General features: G+C 37.7%; 1 protein-coding gene across 8 annotated transcripts in view; it reads left to right on the top strand.

Annotated features, from left to right (window-relative positions):
* NRG1 (neuregulin 1) overlaps positions 1–17,352 on the top strand; it is a 1,107,867-nt gene that overhangs the window by 1,067,328 nt on the left and 23,187 nt on the right. For all 8 annotated transcript variants that reach the window (XM_047090544.1, XM_047090543.1, XM_047090542.1 and 5 more), the window contains one exon: positions 7,443–7,572. In XM_047090544.1, the coding sequence (XP_046946500.1) occupies positions 7,443–7,572 (130 nt within the window). The remainder of the gene's footprint in view (positions 1–7,442; positions 7,573–17,352) is intronic.

Genomic DNA, 17,352 nt, shown 5'->3' with positions numbered 1-17,352 from the left:
CATTAAATGTCACATGGTAATTTCAGCAGCTTACTGAATAACCGAATCCTTGATCAGTCCTCTTTGTTCTGATTTGTTTTGTTGGCGCTCAAAACTTTGATTAATTTTAAAATTGACAGGTTAACATTTTCTATATTGACATGACCTTCTCCCAACCAAGTTGATACTAGTAGAAAATGCAGAGTACAGTTAAGAATGTGTGCCTTCTGCATTTAGCCTGAGGAGATCTATAGATGTATCAAATTAAGCCAGTCAGATGGACTGCTAATATTTGCTTTGCAGGCTACATGGATTTTACTCCTTTAGAATAGGTATCGATGGAAAAACGTTCAAGGGACAGTTCAAAGCTTTGTCAACTCCCAGCTATGGAAATCTTCTATAAAACCATGAGTGATTAGTAGAAAATATATTTCTGGAGTTGACTTGTTAGCTAAGGAGAGATTATTGTTGGCTTTGTAAGGAAGAAAATGTAGCTCCCTTGTAACTCCAACCAGCCAATGATCCACTGTGGGAAGAGACTCACCCTCCCTCTTCTTTAGAAAAATCTATGACATCCTATAAAGTATTTGTCATTGAGATGTTGCTCTAAGAAGTAGTAGCCTGTGATTACATTGTATCATGAGTGAAAGGCACTGTCAGAAAAAAGGAAAAAAAGATAGCAACTTGTATGTTTGAAAATAACCTTTCTTGACAATTTTATTTTTCTAAGGATAACACTATCTCATGACACCAAATCATTTGCTCAGCAACTGCTGGGAACTTAGAATCTGCTTTCTGTTTAGCTACAAATGAGATCAGTGTTACAACAAAAATTATAATTTTGTTTTATGAAGAGAAACACCCAAAGGTCACTTTTCATTCTGCTGAAGAAGGAAGAAATAATATTAGGGTCTGCTCAGAGAGCTTGTAAGACAGAGAGGAATTAAAGGCAATCTTATTAACCTACTTAGGCCTCAGTATGCATTTAACAAAACAGAAAGGAAGCATTTCCTAATTCACTTGTGTGACCTTGGGTAGCCTTCCCCCGTCCACCTCTGAACTCTTTGTTATAGGTATTTTATTCAAGACCACAGAACCATTCTTTTGATTTGATTTGTACCCTCTTTTTAAATATGGGATAAATTATATAAGATATGGTAAAGTTCTTTCTTGTCCACCATTCTGTGTGTGTTTAAATGATACCAAAGCCCAAGTTCATCATTTATAACAATTAATCTCCATTGTCCCTTGGCATCAACTTGTTCCTTGGACAAACTCTTAACCTTATGGGTAGTCTGTGAACCTCTAAGTACTTCTAGCTTATCAGCTAAGTTCCCAGGTCCATACAGTGAGATGCCCTACTTCTACTGTAGAAAGTTCTGGGTTCATTTATGGTCTCATGATGCTCCTTCTCTGGCTGCCATTTTTGTTTCTTTAGCAGATTTCGGTAGAGGAGAGGCCAAGGACGTGGTTCGCTACTTTAAATCACTGTATTGGCTCTGGGAACCTCCAAGCCAGTACAGGGTGGGTTTTTTTGGTTTTTTGTTTTTTTTTTATCTCCTCTTGTCATTTTTTCCTTTTCAAGAATTTATTTGCCATTCAGCAAAGGATTGAATTACTACCCAGAAAAACATGCCAACCCAGAATGACGGTGCTTCAGTAGTTCTGAGTCTGGCTCTCCTCTTTTCCTTTGGAAAACCAGTGACTCTCCCTTCATTCCCTTGTCATCTGCAGAAGCTGTATTAGGTAGCACAGCTTTTCCTGCTCCACTTCTGTTCCAGAACTTCATTTTCAGGAGCCCCACATAAGCTTTTTTCCCCTAGTGGGACTTTGAAGTGCTTCTAGCACTTAATTGCAAGGAGCTGTATTCCGAGCAAGAATAATAATAATTTTCAGGATTTTTCTTTATTTTTTTTTTAATTTTTTTTCAACGTTTTTATTTATTTTTGGGACAGACAGACAGAGCATGAACGGGGGAGGGGCAGAGAGAGAGGGAGACACAGAATCAGAAACAGGCTCCAGGCTCCGAGCCATCAGCCCAGAGCCTGACGCGGGGCTCGAACTCACAGACCGTGAGATCGTGACCTGGCTGAAGTCGGACGCTTAACCGACTGCGCCACCCAGGCGCCCAGGATTTTTTTTTAAAAACTGGGAGTTCAAAGAGCACAAAAAGCATGCAGATTTCTAAATTCAGAGACATTGAAGATATCACAGGTAAGGTTTTCTTTAAAAAAAAAAAGAAGAAGAAGAAAAGAAAAACAAACCTGTAATGTAGTGATTGACAGTTTCATATTAGAATATAAAAATTGTTAAAATTTGTGTATTTCATTGAGGAAACTGCATAGAATTATTTAGTTTGATTTCCTGCAAGTAAAGTTTTTAGGACAATTCAGAATTGTCCTAAAATCTGCTAATAAGGATGCATTCACTCAGGGAAGACAGGGTCTAAATGATTGCTCCTTGGGGTAAACCCTACATCTCCCTAATCCCTGCTAATTGTCAAAGAAGAATAGAGTGGCTTCTTATCAGCAATTTGCATTTGTGTAATGGCCCTGGTCTGTTGGTGCTGTCTACTTCACTGATAAGGAAAACACCACATAAAACAAGCAAGAAAGTAAGCCATCCTTTCCAGCATTATTTTCTTTTCAGCCTGCCTTGAGCAAAAAGAGCCTGACGTTCTACAGGAAATACTGTGTGATTCTGTGGGAAAATATTTAGTGATGAACAGAGAACACTTAATTAGTCCTCAGATTTTTATTGTGTATTTATAAAAATGTGCAATAATGTGTGATTTCCAAAATGTGAAGTTGTAAACAGTTTATATCATGTCCTTCATACTATGATCATCACACTATTTCTTTTATATTTTATAACTTTAAACTGTTGTAATAACAATATCATAAGTACATTTAATTCAGTAACTTAGAAGTTGGGTCAGAAATATTAAAGAATTTTAAGAGTCTTAAAAGTTTAAAATAATCATACATTTAAGATGGTTTTCTTTAGCTCAAATTGTTCTTCAACTTAATTTATGGGCAAATTTGGTGGTTATAAGTTATTAATAAGCAGTTATACAGTTAAAGTAGATTATTGACATTTACTTAATGCCTTACAATTATGCAATGGTTGCCTCTGCAGATTAGACAATCTCTCTTCATATTTTGTACAAGAATAATTTACTAAGAACATTTGAGGCTTGATTATATATCCTGAGTCTGGACTTTTTGTTTTTCCACATAGATATTAACAGTATCATATATTTGCATGCAGCGTTGCAGCTGACAAAGTACTTTATCACACTTCCCACCAGTCCTGTGATAGCACATTTTACAGCTGAGTTTACTGAGGCAGGTTAGCTAGACAAGAATCACACAGCTAGTAACTGGTAAAATTGAGCCTGGGATCTGATTCTTCTCAGCTAACGCCAGTGTTCGTTTCGTTTCATTTTCTCTATAAAGGTATCCTTTTAGGGAGAATTGTTCACAATCTTACAGTTTTTAACCCCAGTAACTCTAGTTGTTCTCTCTATGTCTTGTGCATAATAGACAATCATTAAAGAATTGTAGAATGGATGAAGGAAGAAAGGTAGGAAGGAGAGAGGAAGGAAGGAAGGAAGGAAGGAAGGAAGGAAGGAAGGAAGGAAGGAAGGGAGGGAAGGGAAGGGAAGGGAAGGAGGGGGGAGGAAGGAAGAAAGAGAGAGAGGGGAAAGGAAGTGAGGAAAGAAGGGAAGAAGGAAGGCAGGCTAGAAAAAAGGGAGCCCTATTATGAGGGGCAGGATTTGAGGAGTCTGTAAATGGTGATCTTAGTCCGCAAATCCTTGGCTAAGTCTGAGAACTGTCCAGCCTCCCTGGGGATGGTCATTAGTCCTGACCTATAGGCCAGGGGAGACCAGGTCAAGAGTGGAACACTCCAAAGTACATTCTCTGGTAACAAGTTACTGCTTTATTTATACTTTCTTCCTTATAGTATTGCAGTTGCTAACATCCCAAGCAAAGTGTGTTTGGGATAAAGTGTTCATATAAACGGCAAGCATAAAAGTAGTAGATGCATATTTTGCAGTGTTCCTAATTGCGGTTCATCGTGATAAACTCCCAGTTACAACAAACTAGTCACAAAGTGGTGAGAGGCAGGATTTTTTTTTCTTTTTTTTTTCCAACTTTTTATTTAAATTCTTGTTAACATACAGTGCAATATTGGTTTCAGGAGTAGAATTCAGTGACTCATCACTCGCATAGAACACCCAGGGCTCCTAGTAACAAGTAGAGGCAGGGTTTATTAAGTACCGAATAGGTGAGATGTACCTTCATTTACTTCCAGGAGGAACTATGAGGGTCTTCTTTTTTATACCAAAACACATTCTATCTGCAAAACTTTTTTAGCTTAACCTCTGATACAGTCCTCCCAGCTCCCCCAGAAAGAAGGTTGTTTCCATAGCTAGGTTTAAGAACCTCCTTTGTTGCATTAATTTCTGGCAGAATTACTAAATGGAAACTGACTTAGCAATACAGCGTATGTGAGCCAAGGAGAAAGGATATCGCTGCAGAATTTATAGATCTGCTTAAGACTGGCTGTGCACTGTATTGAACTAAAAATAATGGAAGGAAACCTGGCAAAAATGTGAAGGGTTCATATATCACCATCTCCATCCCAGATTCTTCTGACAATTACATCTTATTCCTGTGTTTGGCTGTTGGTTCAGAACAGCTGTACCCAGTCGGCTGACACTTAGCATCACCCAGGAGTTAATTACTGCTTTACAATTCCATGATCATTTTTGTTCCTGCTTCGGCTAAAGGATAGAAGTGCTAAACATAATAATCCATGATCATATAAGCTAGCTGCTACTTCATTTTCTCCCAGAATTATTTAACCATCAAATATCCCAGCTTCAAGTAATGACCTAAGAATTTTTCAAATGAATCTGTCATAACCTGGTGCTGCGGGATAATCGTTTCACGGGGGAAATATTTTTGAAAAAACAAAAAGGGGTGTTATTTCTGATTTTAACATACATTTATTAATCTTATTTATCTTAAAGTCCAAGGAATATGTACGAGGTATCTGTCTCTTGCTTATGTCACTGCTCATCTTTATTGTTAGTTTTCTAATTAATATGGAGTGTCTGCTCTTGGGGGGCTATGATGGGTTAGTTGTTGTTAATAAAAGCCTCAAGAGCCTGGTCCTTGGGTGAGGGGTAATCCTTAGCAACCTGTCAGGGACCACGCGGATCAGCTGGAGGCTCAGAATTTCTCGGTGGGAATGACTGGTGACAGCAGACTGCGGGTGGTCCATTGAGTACTGTCACCTGGGGCAGCAAGGAAACCAGGCCCAATTTGTCATCCCACAGGATCCTGTCAGCAGTTGAAAGTCTTAAGCACAAAACCTTTAGCATTTAAGGCAAATTTCCTCCTTGTATCTTTTAAAAGTAATTGCCATGGATGGAAATGTTAATACGTCGCATGCAAGTGAACAGTTGTTCACTTGAAGATATAGTGTTAGATTAACATTATGTTATGTGATGTATAGAAATGTTGTCTACTCTATGACTTTACTAGACAAAATGATGCCAGTTACATCCCCCTCTACCTGACAAAGATGTGAGAGTATAGCTGATAATACAGGGTAAAATCATTCTCCTTGGTTCCTTTTGTTTGGTGAAGGATACCTTGAAATGCATTTTGAAAGGCCTTTTTGTTGGAGTAATTAAAAAACTGACGCAGTTCTTAATTATTCATAATAATGATCCAAGAGTACCATGGATGTTTGAAATCCCCAGATTTCCACTGGTGAGATGCTCATCTGATTGATAAACACCTTCCCTACTTACCCAGTAATAATACCTGCTGTTACTCATTGTGTGCCCGTGCTATGCCAATTCCTCTACCTAGGTTATTTATGATCCCTATGACAATCCTGTAAGAGTGCCATTACCATTGTTTTCAAAATGGGAAAATTGCATTCTGGGTGGCTAAGTGACTTGGTCAAGGACACAAAACTAGTACGAGATGGGATTTGAACCAGATCTGTCTCCAAAGGGCAAATCTGACTGTTCTTTGCTGCTTACTCCTAAAAACCATGCTGACAGTAGAGAAATGGTCCAAAAACATGCCCTAGATGGGAGGATGCAGGGGAACAAAGGCCTTGCATGATTTGGAAACTGAATAATCAGACGTTGAGTATTTCTATCAGATAGAGTAAAAATCAGAATTGGAGAAGTCAAAACCAAAACAAAGCAAAATGGGGACTTACAACGGAAATGAAGAAGAAAAATCAAAGAAAGTGGAAAACTAATACATGAGAAGTGAAATAAAAGCAAATAAGGGCCTCTGAGTTTCACATGCAAATGATAAAATGGAAAGTGATAAGGAAGTCAAAGAATCACTGAGAATGAGTCAGTAGACAAGGAAAAAATTTTGTCTAAAGATACATATATATTTTTTCTTTTTCCTGAAAGAGTCAATAGGATCTTTGTTGGCTTACCATAATGCTTCTGCTTGTCACCCTGATAATGTCAGTCATGAACATTACGTAAATTAGACTGTTTGGGGTTGAGACTGAGCACTGCATGTAGTGTTCCTGATGGTGTGAGTGGGGAGAAGTTCTGGTACTAAATGCTCTTGAATCTGAGGACCAAGAGCTTGGGCTTCATTTAATCCATATGCTAAATGGTGGTGGCATCATTTTCACATCGCTTTCACATAACTGAAGCTTGACAGGTGGATATCAAGCTTACCATAGCTGTAAACCTGTGTAAAAATTAAGACTACGGTGTCTACTCCTGATTCAAAATGGATAAATTTTGTAGTGCCATTATTGTCCTTTGCAGTAATACTAGAGTGTCTTTCCATTTCCTTAAAAGTATGGCGGCAGACATTCAACAGTCTTCTTCTGAGTGGAATGGAAACTTTGAATAGAATGGCTCCTAATCTGTATATTAATATACATACAACTAATAACATATAATTTTTTTATTAGAAACAAATAAACCACCTTGTATTCTTCTTTGAAACATATATCTAAAAACTATAAGGTCAATATGCATATAAAATGTAATTTCCAAATTAAATAAGTAGATGCCATTCAAAAATGATATTGAACATCAGTTGCCCTGACATGACTTTATATCATTACCTTTGAGCCTTCCTGGAAAATATATTTTATTTGTGATAGGTCTTTTCTCTTCCAACTTCCTTAGAAGATAAAATATTGGTTATAAAAAATGTTAAGCATTTTTTCTATTTCATTCTAGTTAAATTAATTAACTGCAGTTACCCTTTGATAATTCTATTCCATTTAATTACACCCAGAAAGTACCTTTCTTTTTTGCTGTCGTTTGTTAAACTTGAAAGTGACGTCCGTCACACTTTCTGCGAACTCTTCCTTTTAAGAGAATTTAAGAGTAAAGGCTGTTTAGAAGAGGGAAAGACACATGTAAACCTTCCCCTTCTTTATCTTCTATCCAGCTACATCTACATCAACAACCGGAACAAGCCATCTTGTAAAGTGTGCAGAGAAGGAGAAAACTTTCTGTGTGAATGGAGGCGAGTGCTTCATGGTGAAAGACCTTTCAAACCCCTCAAGATACTTGTGCAAGTAAGAACGAGAAATCCTCTGTGTGGCTTATGTCCGTAATGACTGCTTTCAGACAACTCCATGTCTCATGTCTTGTTGTTTCTTTTCCCAATTTTGTCGCGTTTTGTTGAATAATGCTGTTTTATTTGTAGAGCGTTTTTGAAAAGTTCACACCATTTGTCATCTCCTGTGTTACATCCAGAATTGTTGTTTGCTTTTTTTCAATTTTCTTTGTGCCTTTATATTTATAAAGTTGCTTTCCTCGTGGTTCTCCTCACTGTTACCTAGAAGAGATGTGCAAATATCATAGAGGCCAATAACTTTTGAAACCACCTTCTCCATCCAGTGTATGAATTAAGCTGTAAGACCATGTTCCTTTTGACCCCAGTGATCACCTGCAAAATGAATAGGACAGCTAAAAGAAGAAGGGCAAAAGATTCACTACTTACACATCTGTTACACTTGGCATTAGCTTGTTGTTTTATAACTACTTTAAAAATGGAATTTAGCTTGATCTCACTAATGGGAAAAAAAATTACATGTGTTTGGAAATGCATTTAGTGTGTGTAGCATCACTGTGTGTAGAAGGCAGAGTTCTTTCATGCTGCCCTTGTGTGTAGATAAATTTAGAATGGTGCTCCTTCCAATGACCTGAAGAATGTGATGCACCATTAAGAAGAATGACAGTTATTCTCTCTCAACAGGCAGAATGAAACAATGATATCAGCAGTATATTAAATATTTAAACCCTATAGCTAAAATTAGTAAGTTTCCTTAAAACCCATGTTTACTGTGCAGTACATTTTAAGTCTACTCTTTTTTTTTTTAATGTTTTTATTTTCTTTTTGAGAGACAGAGAGAGAGAGAGAGAGGGACAAAGCATGAGCTGAGGAGGGGCAGAGAGAGGGAGACAGAATCGGAAACAGGCTCCAGGCTCTGAGCTGTCGGCACAGAGCCTGACACAGGCCTGGAACTCACTGATGGTAAGATCATGACCTGAGCCTAAGTCAGACGCTTAACCGACTGAGTCACCCACGCACCCCAAGTCTACTCTTGATATTTAGGCTGTATGTGGGACGTGGACTCATATAGTTTGATGTGGGAAAAAATGTGTCATGTCCCATTGAAATGATGAGAGATGCATATTTATTTTGCATAAAAATGATCTCGTGCTCCAGCATATGAGCTTGTGACTTGAATGTTGACGAAGAAGAACAAGTTTGTCAGAGAGACAGCTGAGCTAATAGAAGGATCAATTAGCAAAATTAAAAAAGAGGCACAAGAAATAATTAAGAAGGCCATGTCCCCTTTATGTCATATAAATAGCATACAAATATTTATGTGATGATGGTTCTAAGAAAACCTTTAATTTTTATAAGTAACAAAGCACATCTTAAAAGACACACCTTTTAGGGGTGCCTGGGTGGCTCAGTCGGTTGAGTGACCAACTTCGGCTCAGGTCACGATCTCACAGTTTTTGGGTTCGAGCCCCACGTCGGGCTCTGTGCTGACAGCTCAGAGCCTGGAGCCTGCTTCAGAGTCTGTGTCTCCTTGTCTCTCTGCCTCTCCCCTGCTCACACTCTGTCTCTCTCTCTCTCTCTGTCTCTCTCTCTCTCTCTCTCTCTCAAAAATAAATAAAACATTAAAAAAAAGACACACCTTTTAAAATCATAACATCAAACAAAGATGCCATTTTGTGGGAAATATTTTGCTGCTCCCTGTGCTGTTCTAGACATGGGCTGTACATGTAGGGTGTCTCATGGGACCTGAAGTACTAAGTTCAAGTAGACAAATATCTCCCAGAACTGTGTTCCTGCCCTCAAAGCTCTTGTGTTTTTTGGTTTTTGGTTTTTAAGTTCTTGTAAAAGAGAAGAAGTGGTTCCAAGAGAAAACAAGTTTGGGTAGTTGTATAGCTGATTTTACCAGTGAGGACAGACAACTTATAAAATTAAATATAGGCTTTTAGAGTGAATAAAAGACTAAGAATCACAAAAATGGGATTCTGATCTCAATTGCTAAACATCTCTTTCATAGAGATAGGTAATAGCCATTAGCCAAGACACAACTAACAGGTAAAAAAAACCTTTTCAAAATTTTAAAGCCAGGTAAGTATGAAAGAGTATGTAGAAAACTATTTTGTCCGGGTCCAGATTGCTTCATATGACTATCAATGTTTGTTGTTTTAAAAATAATTTTAGAGATTCACTTTTTGATCACCAGTATATTCAAACCTACATACCTGTAGCAAAGAATAAAAGTTGGTTAATTGTGATCCTTGGTTTGCTGACCTGCTGTGAAACAGCACAAATATGGCACCCCCATAGTTACCGTACTGAATTGGGATGCATAATTCTTATAATTTCCTACAAGGTTTTCTGTGATCGAAAAAAACCCCAAACTGATGCTGAGAATTATAATCTGTAAAATAAGAGGTTCATTTATTATATGGGGAAACTTTGTTATTCCATCCTAAGTGCAAACAACCTAATTGTGTTTTAATAAATCTCCTTGAAAAATAGCATAAAATTATAGTTCCTTAAATTCTGCTTCTTTTTAAACAACTATACTCATATTATCTATGTCTCAGACAATTACTTCTTAAGAAAAGCATCTGAGACCACTGTGTTTTAATTATAATAATGAAACATGATCACTTTTCATCATAGCCTTTGCAAAGATTTACAAGCTGAGTGAGTGCATATGATAGTTTCTGAATACCTCCAAGGAACCAGTGCAGTTATTTTCCACATATTAATTTCAGCTATTCTGCAGCCCTCCCACGTCCTACACAAAACATGCAATCACATAAGTGCTGTTCATTTGTTCCATTTTGGTATTGTGCCAACAACTGTAATTTTTTTCACCCACCAGTTTTTCATTAAATGTTAAGCCCAATCCAGGAAAAAAAAATTACTGTATATTTTTTAAATCTTGAAGTGAAATGTGTGTTATTCCTCTAATAATTATTAAAGCAGCAAGCCATGAATGAAAACTCTCTATCCTCCAGGCTAATTGTCTAGTGAGTTATGCGTGTCTTCCACTTCTCAGCAAATTGGTATCATAATTTTATTGGGGTTTTTTTTTTTTTTGGTGGGGGGGAGTAATTATAATCTTTCAGAAAAGTCTTAAAAAGCTTATCACTGGATCTTGTTGGAAAGAAGATCTTTGACATCGATGATTTTCTTAACTGTTTACCCCTGTTTGGACCGTGTCTTTACTGATGCATCAAAAGCAAGCTGGTACCTTGAGGGAAGAATTGGAGTATATTTAACATCCAAAATATTTCAGGCCTTTTTCATTAAATGAAAGGTTTGTTGTTTTTTTTTTTTTTTTTGATCCTTGTATTGAAAACGTCTTTAACATAAAAAGTAAGCACTACTCAGAACTGAAACGAAGACACATAATATACCGTGTCTTTCGATAATATACTGTTCACTAGGCCACTTGAATAGAGACAGAAAACATAAAAATGCTTCATTGGCTCATCATGGTCCTGTGTACGAAGCTAGTTCATAGTTTCCATATGGTCCATCTGTTTAAAGCAAAACATTGCTAAAGCATGAGCCACATCATTCAAAATCAGCTTTATCTCATGATTCAGAAACAACCACAGGCATGGAAGTTTCCAAGTAGTCTCTCTGGTCACCTAATCCATGGTTGTCTTCTTGGGAGTTGAAGTAGAAAACTGGACAGCGGATCTCTTTTGTGTCTCCATTTTGAATAAGGTGTTCCAAAGGGATTAACCGTGTAACAGTTAAACACTTCTCTGAGGAGAGGTTTGCTGGTTACTTGGACATCCCCCTAAGGACCACGTGGGAATTTCTGCAGTGGCTCTCATCTTTTATATTGCCCTTCTCTCCATAGTAATTTAAAAATTTATCCCAGGGAAAAAATAGTTACTATTCCAGACCTCATGAAGGTAAGAAAGAAACGAATCATTCCATCTTTCACCATCCGATGCCCTATGTAATCACATGGTTCAAAGAAATAAGACAATTTGAAATGACATCCAGATTTGCCTCTTTGTTTGTCTCCTTGTTCTTATATATCAGTTCTTCTGAACAGTTTTAGTAAAGAACGATTTTGGAAGATGTTGATGTGATTTTTTTTTTAATCTAAAAATGATTTTATACCAGATCGTATTTATAAACCCATTATGTCGTCCCACGGACAGATGTGGCTTTCTCATGAGGGGATTAGAGTCTTAACCACCAATTTTAGTGAACAGTCTTGATCCCTTTCCCTTCAACTCTCTGGACGATATCTTTATGTGTAATATGGAGTTAATATGTTCTCCAAATTTCTTTCCAGGGAGTCCATGAAATTAAATGAATTCATTTCTGCTAAAGTATTTCTAACTCTGGGGAAGCAAGATTTTTTTCCCCTTATAATAAAAAGTAAATGGTAGTGTTACATTTTCTCTGTAGACATTAGAAAAATATATACACCTGTCTTAATAGACTACATGCTAGGATGTTTGAAAAACCCCATTTCTTCATTTTATTTAACATTAGCAGTTTTACTTGGTTTGGTGGGGCTCCCGGCTAGCATTATAACTTTGCATTTGACAGATTAATTAATATCGCTGACCATTATCTTCCTTATCCACAAAAACAAAAAACAAAAACAAGGAAACAAAACAAAACAAGGAAGATGCGAGTTGCCTTCAAACATGAACTTACAATTTTGTGTCATTTTTATGAAACCGTGCAGTATATATATAAGGGCCTATAAAAATATGTAACTGTAGGAGATAAAGACACAGCAAATATGTTATAATAAATTATACTCAAAAATGAAATATTAAACATTTGCTTGTAGAACAGCTTTCTATTTATCTGTACCAGGCGTTTTTGAAAACACAGAGAAAATGGAAGGCACGGTCTCTGGTCCCTGGAAACTTAGTCTGTTTAGGAAAATGAAGTAGCTAAAATAGTAAATCAGTTAGAGTCAGTATATCCCAAGTGGTGCAATGCTGATTATCATGTAATGAAAATCGAAAGAAAGAAAAAGAAAAGACTGGAATGACTTGGAGAAGGCTTTATAAACATTGCCATCATTTATGGAGTCTTTTCCATATACCAGGCAGGCATTGAGGCTGCAGTAATAGTTTCTGTGAGACACAGTGACGTGAATATCTAGACCAGCAGCTCCATTGTGGGAAGCAAAACAGACCAAACAAAACTTAGACGTGAGGGCCAGTTCAAGAGCTCTGAAGGCCAGGTAGGTGACCTTGGACATTTTGATACCTAATAGGGAGTATTAGTAACGTCTGGAGCAGGAGAGTGATACAGTAAACATAGCAGATATTTAGGGAAGACAGACTTAGACACAGGCTAGAGAAATTTGGGGACTAGGTTAGATTGGGAGAGAAAGCCAGAGACACTAGCTGAGGTTAAAGTTTTATAAAATCCTGGCATAAAATGATGATGATTATACTTCTGACACTTTCTGGTAGCTGGGTTAACATAATTAAATAAGGGAATGATGGCTCAGATTCATGGTTGTGTCCTGTGGCTTCATTATCATGGCTGCAGAAGGAGAAATTTGGAATAAAAAAAAAGGAATATGTATTGGGTTAGAGCCTCCAGTCCATAAGAATAGACTGCTAACTGCACTCTTTTTCTAGCCCTGGAAGAGTTCATTCTTCAGAGTGGGTGTGACCCTTGCCTATAGCACATCTGTTCTTAAGAGATGACAGGCTTAACAGATGGAAAAGCATTTATGAGACAGTGCAACTCTTGTGGCTCAGATCCGTGATCAGCTCTTCAGATGACCATGTCTTCTATTTCTTCTATGTTTGCCATGCATTGAGAATCTGGCTTAACTAGGGGTTTATTAACTCATTTTTGGCTTTCACTCTCTAAGGTAGATTGAAGGAAGTCCTTTTGTCCTCATAGACAACAATTGAGGTGTAGTTTTACCTAAAATCAGGGGCAATGACAATGTCTTCTTAATAGTTTGCGTGCTTTTTTCTCCTGAAATCAGGTAGGCAGCCCTAAAGATGTATTGATCTCCTTCTATGAGGCAGGCTCTGTGCTCATTCTCAGTAGAAAGTACTGAACAAAACCATGCTGGTTTCTGCATGGAGTCTATTAGGCTGTCGAGAGTAGCAAACATATTTCAAGTAATTAATTTAATTATAAATTGTAGGTGTGCCAAGTGCTGTGATGGATATTTAGGGAGCTAATGAAATGTCTAATGGGGGACCCCAACTTGTCAAAGGCAGAGAGTCTGGGAAAAAAATATGCAGCAAACGGTCTATTTAAAGCAAAACACAATTTTGAAACATTTTTATTAATTATTTAAGTAAAAAGTGGATATTTAGCTGTTTCATTATAAAATGAGGCTCGCAGTGTAGATAGAACTGTAAAGTTCTGAATCTACAGGCTCTTTGACAAGACAGGGGAAGACATCCTCCAGAGAGGAAGACCAAACCACAAAGTAGCACTCAGTATGTCATCGTGTGACAGGGACATGGAGATGCATGGGATGTAGATTGATCCCATATCCGATTAAATTGTTTGACCCCAAACTTACAAAGATACATCATGTAGAGTAAACAGTGGTGAGAATTTAAGTCTACAGATGAGCATTTCAGAACAAGCTGTGCAAACAGAGCTTTGGGAAGGGCACGAAGGTTCAAACAGGGACAGGTTAATTCATAAACACTGCCACCCTCATTATTGGGATTGTATGTCTTAGACATTGAAAAACATCACTGGAGACCCAGGACAACTTCGATTTTTGGTTTCCTCAGTATTTACCCATGAATCCAATGTGGCCACTATATGTATCCAATTATCTCCTGGATTGAGAACAAGTCCACAGATCATAATAATAAATAAACAAAAAAAGGAAAAGGGGTGATTCAGACTAGCTGCACAGTATTGGGGAGGTATATAGGGTTGGATCTGAAGGAAATGTTGTGGGAACCTTTTATATTTAATGTTTTCTTTAATGACGTTGAAGAAGGCATTCCCTTGAGAAAATACACATCTTTTGCAGATGATGCTGTAAAAAGGGTGAAACACAAATGAGAAAAGCATATACAAATCTCAAGAAATCTCTCTCAAAGGCAGATAACAGAATGAGGTTCATCTTGGGAAAATACACACCAACAGTAACAACACATTTGGGAAAGAATAATCCACAACACAGATACTCCAGCAGTGAGTGGGCGAGTTCTAGCCAGAATGCCGAGCAGGGGAAGGGTTGGAAAAGTCAGCACTTGCAACGTGACACTCTAGAAAAACAGACAAGCACTGTTTGAGCTAGTGTATACACCACTAACTCTAGCTTACATGGAATGAGAGCAAAAGGCCTTAATATCTAACACTTAAACTCACTGATATTCCTTAAGACGTTATTTGTGGGCATTTCCACTACTTGATATTTGTAAACATTAAACACCAAAGAAATTATTCCAGAGGTTATACAATATGAAGGAAATACCACAACTAGTATTGAGGTAGAGCAAAAAGACAGTAGGGACTCCTCTTTTTGAGGCAAGGTATTTTAAAATTGTCCAAATATATCATTGTGATGACTAGGAATGAGGAAATATCAGGTGTAGACCTTGTTTCCCTTTTGCTGCCGGATTAAGGAGGACCTGATGAAAATTAATGAAACCAAGAAATAAATGATGTCTAAGGATGGTTTAAAATTTGACCATCAATTGATAAAATCATAAAACCATTTATAATGGTTTATTAAATTAGCAAATGCTAAATAACCAGAAGTTTCTTGGGGGTATGTGATATCTTTGAATACGCCTAGTGCCTCCACCAAAAAAAAAAAAAAAAAAAGGGAAATATCCAAGTAGAATATAAAAACTACACCAAGCACTAAATTGATTCTCAAAATACATTAATGTATTATTGATTACATAGTAAACATATCAGGATAGTCACCAAGTACTAAGGTTATTACTAGAAAGGAACTAAGGTTATTACCAATGCTATGTGCAAGTCTTGGTCACTAGATTGTACTACTTTATTCAATCCAAGTAAACTGGTATTTCGGCAACAGTATTTAAATTTGACATAATAACTCATTATTAAAGAGTTACAGAGCCCTTTCCAATTCCAAACACAATGTTAAAGGTTTCTATTTAGGGAAGCGAGCCCGTGAGGGCAGCACTGGGAGCTGCTATCAAGAAGAAATGATGTAGGAGTTTACAGAGGAGAGTCTGTCATAAACTATACAAATACAAGCCAGAAGTTCAATATTGACCTATACCTGACAAATCAATTGACTATATGAAAGTCTCTTTGATACAGTTCATTATTGGACGCTGCCGTCCAATACTATCTTGGGCTCAGTTTAACAAACATTTTATGAGAGCTTTTTACAAGGCAGACACTGTGTTAAAATTAGAGATACAGTGGGGCGCCTGGGTGGCTCAGTCGGTTGAGCGTCCGACTTCAGCTCAGGTCATGATCTTGCAGTCCATGAGTTCAAGCCCCACTTCGGACTCTGTGCTGACAGCTCAGAGCCTGGAGCCTGCTTTGGATTCTGTGTCTCCCTCTCTCTCTGCCCGTCCCCTGCTCATGCTCTGTCTCTCTGTCTCTCAAAAATGAGTAAATGTTTTTAAAAAAAATTTTTTTTAATTAGAGATTCAGAACGATCAAAATATGGTCACTATCCTCACCACAGAGAATTCCAACCCAGACAGGTGAGGGCTGTGAAAGAGATCAGGACAGGGTGCAGTGTGAGAGGCAAAGACAGACTCCTCAGCCAGGGCAGGGAAGTGGGAGATGGAGAGGTGGAGGTCAGGGAAGGGTCAGTTGGGAGAGGGGATACCTAAGTTCGGACAAAACGATCTGTGAATTTTCATCGCATTAAGAACAAATGTAAAACAAAGATCATTGGTCATGTTAAGAGCACATACTAAAACAATATATATAGAAGCTACAATAGAGGCTTGATTATTATTCAAACAGATTGTCCTAAGAGACAAAATTCTTGGAATTTGCCCAGACTCGTGCCAAAGCATATTGTTCAAAATGAGATTAAATTTACCATACTCTTATCTCCAAAGAAAGTGATAGATTGGATGCTTAATGTACAGTGCTAATTTAGAAACATGTCAGAAGCCAGACAGTCTCCCTATTCTTTTAGAAGTAATTCCATAGAATTTAATCAGAGCTTATCGATCAGATGAGCTTCCATTTGCATATGCCTTCTCTCCACAGTCAGTGCGGTCTGCAGTGTTGCACAGGCAAAATCTGTTTCTGCTTCTTTCAATTTGATTTGGCAACAACTCTAGAGGTCCCCAAAAGTTCCATAATAACAGTTGTTGCTGAACACTTATATTGCTTAGGAATAGGTATTTGCAGTTTGTTTTACCTCCATGATTGTCTTAAAAATCCATTGTATCAAAAATGTTTTTTAAAAGTCTTTGAGTCCTCCTCCATGACTGGTAACACATTCAGAAGAAATCCTGTCAGTTTCCACACAGTGGTTCCATGTGTTAGGATGAGCACTGATTTCCAGAACCTTTGTGGTGAAAGGAACCGTTGAGAACCGCTTAGTCAAATCCCTTCATCTTATCCCTGTGGCCCCATGAAGTCAAATGGGCTGCCCGCATCGAGGCAGCAAGATACTGTGGTGCCAGGATAGACGGGCTTAGTCTCCGTTTTCCAAGGTCAGGGTCTCTGACATCTTGAACGTTAGTGTACATGCAGATCTCTTGGGGATCTTGTTAAAAACGCAGATTCTTAGTTAGCAGTTATAAACTGGGGGCCTGGAATTCTGCATTTCTACTAACGAGATCCCAGGAGATGCTGGTGCCATTCG

Source organism: Lynx rufus, unplaced genomic scaffold (genome assembly GCF_022079265.1).
Source record: "Lynx rufus isolate CCGP_SWC_20201006 ecotype Redwood Valley unplaced genomic scaffold, mLynRuf1.p SCAF_3, whole genome shotgun sequence".
Taxonomy (NCBI): domain Eukaryota; kingdom Metazoa; phylum Chordata; class Mammalia; order Carnivora; family Felidae; genus Lynx; species Lynx rufus.
Note: the sequence above shows the minus strand (reverse complement) of the source record. Positions and strands in the feature narration are given on the sequence as shown.